General features: G+C 31.5%; 1 protein-coding gene across 2 annotated transcripts; it reads left to right on the top strand.

Annotated features, from left to right (window-relative positions):
• Positions 1 to 3,682: 3,682 nt before the first annotated feature.
• On the top strand, positions 3,683 to 7,764 carry LOC143252003 (methyltransferase-like 26). Of its 2 annotated transcripts, none has more exons than XM_076503502.1 (2): positions 3,683 to 4,116; positions 5,823 to 7,764. In XM_076503502.1, the coding sequence occupies exon 2, from the start codon at positions 5,864 to 5,866 to the stop codon at positions 6,569 to 6,571; it is 708 nt and encodes a 235-aa protein (XP_076359617.1). In that variant the 5' UTR covers positions 3,683 to 4,116; positions 5,823 to 5,863; the 3' UTR covers positions 6,572 to 7,764. The 2 variants fall into 2 exon arrangements, with proteins under 2 accessions (XP_076359617.1, XP_076359618.1); XM_076503503.1 differs by having other exon boundaries at positions 3,692 to 4,333.
• Positions 7,765 to 9,887: the final 2,123 nt, after the last annotated feature.

A 9,887-nucleotide genomic window follows, 5' to 3' on the forward strand; every position in this document is an offset into this window, starting at 1 on the left:
TTTGAATTAGCTTGGTGGAGACGTTTTCTTTTCTTTCACTTTATTTTTCACTTCGTTTAATTCAATGTAATTTATAAGTTTGTTTTGAATTTCGCACAAAGTTAATCGAGGGCTATCTGTGCTAGCCGTCCTTAATTTAGCAGTGTAAGACTAGAGGGAAGGCAGATAGTCATCACCACTCACCGCCAATTCTTGGGCTACTCTTTTACTAACGAATAGTGAAATTGACCGTCAGATTATAACGCCCCCACGGCTAAAAGGGCGAGCATGTTTGGTTTGACCGGGATTAGAACCCGCGACCCTCGGTTAACGGTCGAACGCCTTAACCTACCTGGCCATGCTGGGTCTGTAATTTATAAGGGACACATATTGAATTGTAGGATAAAGTACTAAAGGTTTTTGACGTATCTTTTGTCAGTTTAGTATATCCACTAAACATACCCTTACCTTCTGTTTTATAATGGATTTATTAAACATTTGTGAATTTGTGTCCTATCCTTTTCTGTAGAATAGTTTCATTAGTGTTCGGGGAGAAATACATTTCACGATTCAGTAACCTTGAACTTCCAGCTAGTGGTCCTTAATTAATTATTATGAGGTAAATCTGCAAGACCAAAAATATCATTGTATTTAATGCGACTTTTCCTGGCTACGTAACTACTTCAATAAGTAAAGATAAATAACAAATATAAATAATTTGCGAAAATAAAACAACTTAAAACCCACTGGATATTTAAAATAAGACTTTCTGATCAAAAGTTATAGATTTATCGAAAAACAACTATTAGATAAATTTACATGATTTCAGATACAAACGAAAAAACAAAAATTCTGAAACAAAAGGAAATATCATAATGATTGTTACAAACAATATTTTACAACAAAACTTTCGAAAATTTACAACGTAAAATATCATACAAATATAATCTAAATCAAAGTATGTTCTTCAAATGCAAATTTCGTATTATGTAGATAGCATATACCAAATTTCTTGTAATTAACTTAAGTATTTGGGTGTGAAAACAAAATAAAATTGGCGACAAAATGACACTATGGATAGTCCAAAAGGTGTTTTAAATAAGTCACTAGTGTATGAGATAATGTGTAATGGTGATATTTTCTTATGACAATATATATATATTAATAAATATTTCTGTGGTCTTGTATGCATGTATGTACATTACACGTAATTATTCATGAGTATCGTGTAAAATAAATGAGTCAAGTACACATTGGCCCCGACATGGCCAGGTGGTTAAGGCTTTTTTTATTGTTTTGTTTGTTTTAATTTCGTGCAAAGCTACACGAGGGTTATCTGTGTTAGCCGTTCCTAATTTAGCAGTGTAAGACTAGAGGGAAGGCAACTAGTCATTACCACTCAACGCCAACTCTTGGGCTACTCTTTTACCAATGAAGAGTGGGATTAACCGTAACATTATAACGCCCCCACGGCTGAAAGGGCAAGCATATTTAGTGCGACGAAGATTCGAACCCGCGACCCTCAGATTACAAGTCAAACACATTAACCCACCTAGCTATGCCGGGCCGTTGTTAACAAAAATAGCCCTCGTGTAGCTTTGCGTGAAATTCAAAACAAACCCAACTAGTTAGTTACACATTAAAAAAAATGACTAAGCGGTATGCGAAGAAAGAATTAATGTGGACAAGATCTTAAGAAATTTCAATCTGATAACACAGAAGATATTATTTAAATATACAATGCATCCTTTATTTTCATTGATACTAATGACAATGTTTCAATTTTGCTATATATCTGTTTTTCAGGTATTGATTATTCATGGAAGAATATTAGCAACAAAGAAACCCATATAGTACCTGAGGAGAATCGTTCTACCTGGTATTTTTAATTAGAAACATTTTGCAAGATGTTTCTGCTGAATAGAATTTGAATATTTTAGTGCTCGAAATTATAAGTAGCAAAATAAAATTATCAAGCATGGATATCATTAAAAATATAAACTTGGTGTACCCAGTGTATTATTTAGTTATGGTCAGATATTTTCAGTTAAAGTGATTGAATTAATTTTTGTAAGTACACGGTCTTTTTAATATTTTATTGACATTTTTCTAGTGTAAGAAGAAACTTCGTAAGTTGGATCTCAATAGAACTGAATTGTAACTGGAAGACAGTCTCGATGGAAAGAATGTTTAAACATTGATGGATTCTTACAGTCAAAAATAGAAGTTGAAGTTGATTAACTCGAGTCAGCTCATGTGTGTGAGAATCAACAGTCACAAACTCAATCCACTTCCTTAACTAGTTGACCATGTCTCTATACACGTGATAGTAAAACTGTAGTGAAGGAAATATGACTGAACTGAGGGGTAAGCTGTGTTGGCTGTTGTACAGCTGGAACAACAGAAGGCAGTCGGTTATAGGTATTGCCAAATGAAGCTTGAAGGAATAAAAAGCTCAAAAGTGTTAATGATATACTTTTCTTTATGTCTTTAAACATGTCTTTAAAAACAAGCTGTAGATGTAGTCGAATAGTTAAAATAATTTTCAATCTATATTTCTGGAAGAACCTCTGAACAACTGAAATTCACCTAAATTTAAATTTTCAATAATACACACTTTTGTTATTTAAGGCCGAATTCTTAACCTTTCTGGAATTTTTCGTTTTTCAACTTGCCAATGGTGATCCATTCTTCTTGTTACCTACTTCTGAAGTATACAGCCTTTTGCAAAATGGGCATCATTTCAGTGAAAGTTAATATGTCCAGAACTTCCTTTTTAGTGAAGGATTGAACCACACGATTGATGTTTGGACTCCCAGTGCTGACTCCCAGTGTTCTTTATAGCTGAGCCCATGAATAAAAGTGTATATTGCACGTCGGTGCATTGAACACGAGGGAGCTTCCTAAATCTGTTGTCAGGCTGGTCCTTAAGTCTTCTGTGGTCAAGCAAACCATACTGGCCAAGGTAGATCCTGTGACATTTATGCTTGTGAATATTTTGGTGATGAAAGGAGCAGTGGTTATCATATTTTCAACTATACTGGAAGGAGACATGTCTCAACATGGCAGCTAACACCATCATCTTTGGCTTCCGTCGAATACACATTTATACATGGCGACTTGCATGGTTTCCAAATATCTAATTAGATTGGGAGCCCTTTTCAAGAGAAACTTAGTCCAATGCAGAGACGAATTTTGTTGTGGAGGGAAATTGTAGTACCTAGAGAAAACTCACAAGGCAAACGCCGAATAATCTAACTATCCTGTGCCATGATTGAAAATGAAAAGAAAATACAGTGGTTATAAACAACATGACATGATTTGATAACCTTTCAGAATGTGGTTTATTATTTGTTTTTCTATTTGCAAAACGGATTGTATGGTGATGTCTGTTTGATAGAGGTGCTTGCAAATTCGTTTCTGTTTTGTCTGCTTTATTTTAGTATTTCTTAGCTAGTTCAGTGTATTTTTTAAAGTGAAGAGATTGCTGATATTATTTATATATTTTATGGGAGTAAATTTTGGAAATTCTTATGGCTAATATTATTATTCTGTTTTGTTATTTTATAAGGTTATTGTCTAGCATTTATAAAGTTACCTAATAATCATATTCTATTAGGAGCGTACAAATGTTTTATTTGTTCTTAAAAATGTTTCGGGTGTGCAGCCTGTGACTGATATAGTTGATGCGTTTGCAAAACGAGGCCTTTTTTTTTTTTTTAATAGCTCTGTACGGCTAGTTTGTCAGGGATCTTGAATCGCAATCTGATAGTCGTGGGTTTAAATCCTTGTCCCATCAAACATGCTCTTCCTTTCAACCGTGTGTGAGTTATAAAGTAACGATCAATCCCATTATTCCTTGGTAAACGATTAGCCCAAGAAGTGACGGAGGGTGGTGATGAATAGTTGCCTTCCTTCTAGTCTTACTCTTTTAAATTAGGGACGGCTAGTAGAGATATCCCTCACGTACCTTTGCGCGAAATGAAAAACAAAATAAACCAAACAATGTTTTAAAATAAACTAACTAGATAGCTACTAGCGCTCCCGTATGACATAAACGAAAATTAGCGTATTTGTTTAAATATTACCTGTCTTTCTGCAGGAGTTAGTACCAGTAGAGATTTTAGGACTGTTGAGGTAGGATGAAGTTACTATTATTTATAGTGAAAGTTTTTGATTTATGGCTTAGCCGATGAAAAATATATAATATTACAATGAAATTATATGATTTACATTTAATGTACTTGAAGGCTAAAAGTTCTACCTCTACTTTGTTAAACTTCATTTGTTATATCCTTTTTTTTAAATGCAAATTGAAATGTTTTCAGTATAGATATTTTTACTTAGTTTTTCAGTAAGTATTGATTTAATAGTTAGCAGGGGATTTTTGTTTTTCCTTTTAGTTTTAATGAGTTTCTTTAAATGATGTTTGTGTGCTTTGTGAGAGTCACTAGCTATATTTTTGTTACTTAATCTGATAACTAAACCTAAAGTCTATTTTTGTCAGTTTTAATGGTTTTACCGTCTTTACATGCCTGTATCATTGCTGTAAACCAAATCGTTGTTTTTTCACAAGCTCTGCTCAGGGATTTATACCCACCACGGTTTGAAAGATTTTAGCATTTTCTTATACGACAACCCTACCATTCCAGACATCATTTTCGTAACTCTTTTCTGATACTTTTCCAACATTTTGGTTATTCTAATCATGTCTTATTCTTTTCAGGCTTTGTAATATGTTTATTACGATTATAATATGAGTAAGAAACAAATGTAGCTACATTATTAGTATTACAAAAGAAGACTGTAAAATTCTCAGTTCAGACAACTTGTTAAAACTGACTTTTTCCAAAGAAATAAATTACTTTGAAAAGTCTTTCAAATACTAGATATGGCAGATATCATGTAGTTGGCACATCCTTACCTATTCTTCTTTGCTTTAACTCCTAAGTTCCTAGAATTCTATATAAACACAAGTCTATCTTTGCTTGATCTCACTCAAATATGTGAAAGGAAAGTTAGGGGTGGAATAATGTCCAAGTACAACAGTAGTGAATTCTTTAACTTTTTATTCAAAGTGGTGTTTTAGTTCTCTTATTATTATTCACACTTACTACATGTATGAAAATACATTTTCTTTAAAAGGATACTTTTAATCCTTTTTTAGTAGTGTTCATACCTGTAAGATTGAAATGTTTTTTTCCAGAATAGTGTTTTTTTTTTTATTGTTTATTCTCATTTATCAAATATATCAATGTATACTGTACATATGTTAATTGATATTAACTTAAAACCAATTTCTATTTAACTTGTGCTTGCCAAGAAAAGTTAGATTTAAAAAAACAACCAAAAAGAGATTTTGAAATATTGGTTTTTCTTTAAATGAAAGAAATTTTAATGGAAAATGTTCAGTTTCATTTACTGTTGACATTGGTAACTGTTGTAGTTCTGATGCACAGCATATAAATGTTCTAATGACCTTGATTTATAGAAATATTAACAAACTTTATTGGATCTTATTTTTTTTGTTCAGTTTTTTTCTCTCGTGTTAAAATGATGGATTAGTATAATTTTCATCATATATTTTAAAAACAAGTTGAATTACCATAACTGAGAGTAACTAAAATAATTATTTTTAACATTGTAAAGTGGTTTGGTTTTATAGTTATACTATTTAATTCAACAACTGAATGTTCCTTTTTATGTCCTTCAAAAACAATATGGATACTTTTACATCAAGAATAGTTTGAAAGTTATTTTTTTTTGTAACTTAAATTTTAAAATACTGTTATAACAAATACAACTGTTGAACATGTTATTAAAAATCAGTATTTATCCTCCAGGCATGAGGTTTGGTGGGTTAACTCCTCTGTTATTTTGTTGAATGCTGAAAGTCCTGCAGAAGAGGTTCAACATTGTCCACACTCTTTACTTTGGATTTAGAAGTAGACAGTATAAAGTTACACAAATGCTTGTTTTTCCAGCTTCAGAAAGAAATAAAGATGCAATTGTAAATGTTCTTAAACATTATTTACCTGACTCTAAGAATGAAACAAAGTATTTTGTTCTAGAAGTGGCTTCTGGTAGTGGACAACATGTGAGCTATTTTGCATCTAAGTTCCCAAACTGCAGGTGGCAACCATCTGAAATTTCATCAAGATGTTTGCATAGTATAAATGCATACATTAAGTCACTGGGTGTAAAAAATGTTCTGCCACCAATGGAAATTGATGTATCTCTTCCAGTTTCCCAGTGGAAGGATAATACGTTGATAACCAGCTCAGTGGATATGATGCTTTGTGTAAATATGATTCATATTACCCCTTGGCAATGCACTATTGGTCTCTTCAATAGTGCAGGTGTATTGTTGAAATCTGGTGGTGTTCTTATAATGTATGGGCCATATGCTATTGATGGTCAGTTAACACCAGAAAGTAATGTCCATTTTGACAGAAGTCTCCGTCAAGAAAATGTTGAATATGGTGTAAGAGATATTAGGGATCTTGAAAAACTTGCAAAAGATAATAAAATGGCATTAGAAAAAGTTTATGACATGCCAAGTAATAATAAGACTTTGGTATTTAGGAAGTGATTCTAATTTCACCCTTTGCTGTAGTTAAACTTACAAAGAGGTAATGTTTTTACTCGGACCATCTGTTAACATTGTATAAAGTATTAACAACAAAAAAAAAAAAATTAATTGTAGAAATAATAACCAAAGTATAGATGCTAAATTGGATATTCCTAACATAGGTGTTAACTTAAAAACAGCTTGAGTTTATATATTAATACTTGTGAAATGTGTGCATCTGATGTTTTAATGTTTATAAGTGTTTTTTTAAGTTATGAATTATTTAGTCAGTTGTATTGGAAATTTATTCACAGTAAGTTCTGTCTTTTAGGATGTATGGACTTAAAAAATGTTTCTGAATTATTGATTAGTGACATTACGAGCTAAACTAATAGACCTAATATGCATAGACTGTTTCTATAGGCCATATGTTTTGATTATTTTCCCTAAAAATATTGAAAATTTCATAATATTCTGACTTCATAATCTTTGTTTTTGTTGTTGTTTTTTTTGGAATTAGAGTTCTAACAAAACTTTTGAAATAAAAATGTCAGTTAAGAATTAATTATTTTTGGAATACAGCTGCTATTTTATTACTTTTAATGAGTGCAATAGTGACTAATAATGCATTTATGTTTTGCAAAATGTGTGCTATAGATGCATGTTTAACTAAACATTTACATACGTGTCTATTCTGGTTAGTTGTGACAAGATAATGAAAACTTTATACACAGACTGCTTACTCATGCTGTTCACAGTTATGACTGGCCTTGGCAATACACAGCTGACCGTATAAGTACACTAGTATCAGATTTGCCAGATAAAATAACAGGGAAAGAAAATAACTTCAAGTGATAGTGTTTGTATTATATGGAGTACAAGAATTGCTGTTATGCTCAGCCAGAACATATATAAACAGAATGTTTTGAGTAATGTATATACAAATTTTGGTTGGTGCCCAAATAAAACTAAATGTAATACCTCAGTTTGTTTGTTTGGAAAAGGTTATCTATTCTACAGTATATTTGTCAATATGAAAGTGTTTTTTGATATTGCAATACTGTTTAAGGCTTTTGGCAGATGTATTTAGTTTATAAGGTTGTTTGTATAACATTTTACTATTTGCTGTACTAACATATTTGGAACAATTTACTTGGAGTTGATGTATTAAAAAGCATATATAAAATCAAAATTAAACCACAATGCGAGTTTTACTTTTCTGTGTAGTATTGAAAGTAATAACTTGTATACTATTACTTTTGCCCAAAAAGTAATGAAAACAACTTCGTTACATTGTAGGTTAGTTTAAACTCGTAGATTATGAGTACTGTAAATAAACTGGTTTTAAACTAACCCAATCTATGACATGTAATCAAGTTGTACCTAACATCAGTTTCTCCTTATTCCCTTATTTTGCAGTTTAGTGCATCATTTGTAAAGCAAATTCCTCAAGAAATTATTACTGAGACCTTTCTGTTTTGTTTTGTTTTTTGCATTTCAAAAGTCAAAATAATACTTAAATAATCATACACAACTGTACTTCAGAAAATAAAATTATTTTCTCAGTGTTTTGTCATTACATCTTTATCAGGAGAATATAATTACTGTATTTTAGCAAACCTGAACCAAATATGTATTGTTTCCTATATCTACCAAACAATCTAATATCTGGAAAAGGAGATGATTCTCTCTTACTTACTGGTGTTTCTTTATATAAGATTGCTGTTAGTTATCAGACATACATTCACTAATATCAAAATTGTATATATTCTCATTCCAAACACATTGTATTCTTACATCTTTTCTAGGAGTAATGTATGAAAGAACTTTGATCAGTTAATATTATCTTCATTTAAACATTTTGAAATAATTTTTGAAAATATATTTATCCACATTCATTTTTTTTATGTAAGTTGTAACCATGAGACTTACTTCTTTATAACTTAGGATGTTTTAAAAAATATTCTAGATTTGTAACTATTTTTAAAAATATTATTACATATTTAGACAATGTCTAATTCTACATAGTTTTATACCAGTGTAATTAAACTTAGTTTTCATGTACGAAATAATGGTTGAGAATAAATCGGAAACATTAACCAGTTATTTATATTTCAAAGTAATAGTAGAATTTCCATTACAAATATGCCTGCACTTACAAAAGAAAAGTTGAATAACTGTTTCAGTTTTAGAGCCACATTCCTGTGACTTAAAGTATTTCATCAGTACTTCTAACAAAAGTATCATTCTTTAAACACAAAGTACATCAGAATAATTCTGTCATTCTAAAATAATCATGTTAGTAAGTTAGTTATCACCATTAGATTCCATCTAGGAACATAGGGCCGCAATCGCTTCCGGATTCTTCAACAAGTATTTAAGTGAGTAGGTTGTTAGCCCACTGCACCGAGCTGTCCCTAATTTAGCAGTGTAAGACTAGAGGAAAGGCAGCTAGTCATCACCGCCAACTCTTGGGCTACTCTTTTACCAACGAATAGTGGGATTGACCGTCACATTATAATGCCCCCACGGCTGAGAGGGCGAGCATGTTTGGAGCAACGCAGGCTCGAACCTGCAACCCTCGGATTATGAGTCGCACGCCTTACGCGCTTGGCCATGCCAGGCCAATGTATATTAGGTGAGATCTAAAATGCCTAATCTTGAATAATTCAATATATTTTGTTGTGATGTTAGTCAGTTGTTTTTTTTTTCAGTAGATATGTGTTTGATGTACATATATAACTTAACACTTACAAAATTTAAAGTGTCAATCTTGTTGTAATATTTTTAAATTAGTTTGTATGCTGATATTTGTTTTATCATCAAATCTTTACATAAAGATGTCCTGTTTTTGTAACAATGTAGTATGCATATTCAGTGGGTTTAACCTTGCACCTTCTGATTGACTACTCAACACTGGCCTTTCATCAGTAAAAACTGATTTGGTATCACTCACTTTCTATGCAACTCAAACTATTTTATTTTGGCTTTGTCATACAGATAGGCTAATATTAAGTGATAAAAACATACAAAATTAGCTCTAAATTCTAGGCTAAGCCAGTATTTTATCTGATCAGTTATGATATAATTCTTTTGCATCTATTTATAAATAAATCACTAGCTTGTATATCACCTAAAAATTGAGGAACTGAGGTACTGAAATAATACATATTCCAAATTTGTATATCTCGCTCACCAGGTTCAGTTTTAAGGAACTCTGGTATTTGATACATTATAAATGATGTGGATAGTGTTAAAGCTGATTGGCTGATTAACCAAGTCAAATCTGAATAAAGACTGTGTACTAGATATATTTTCAATCTATATTGTTTCCATG

Source organism: Tachypleus tridentatus, chromosome 6 (genome assembly GCF_004210375.1).
Source record: "Tachypleus tridentatus isolate NWPU-2018 chromosome 6, ASM421037v1, whole genome shotgun sequence".
NCBI lineage: Eukaryota > Metazoa > Arthropoda > Merostomata > Xiphosura > Limulidae > Tachypleus > Tachypleus tridentatus.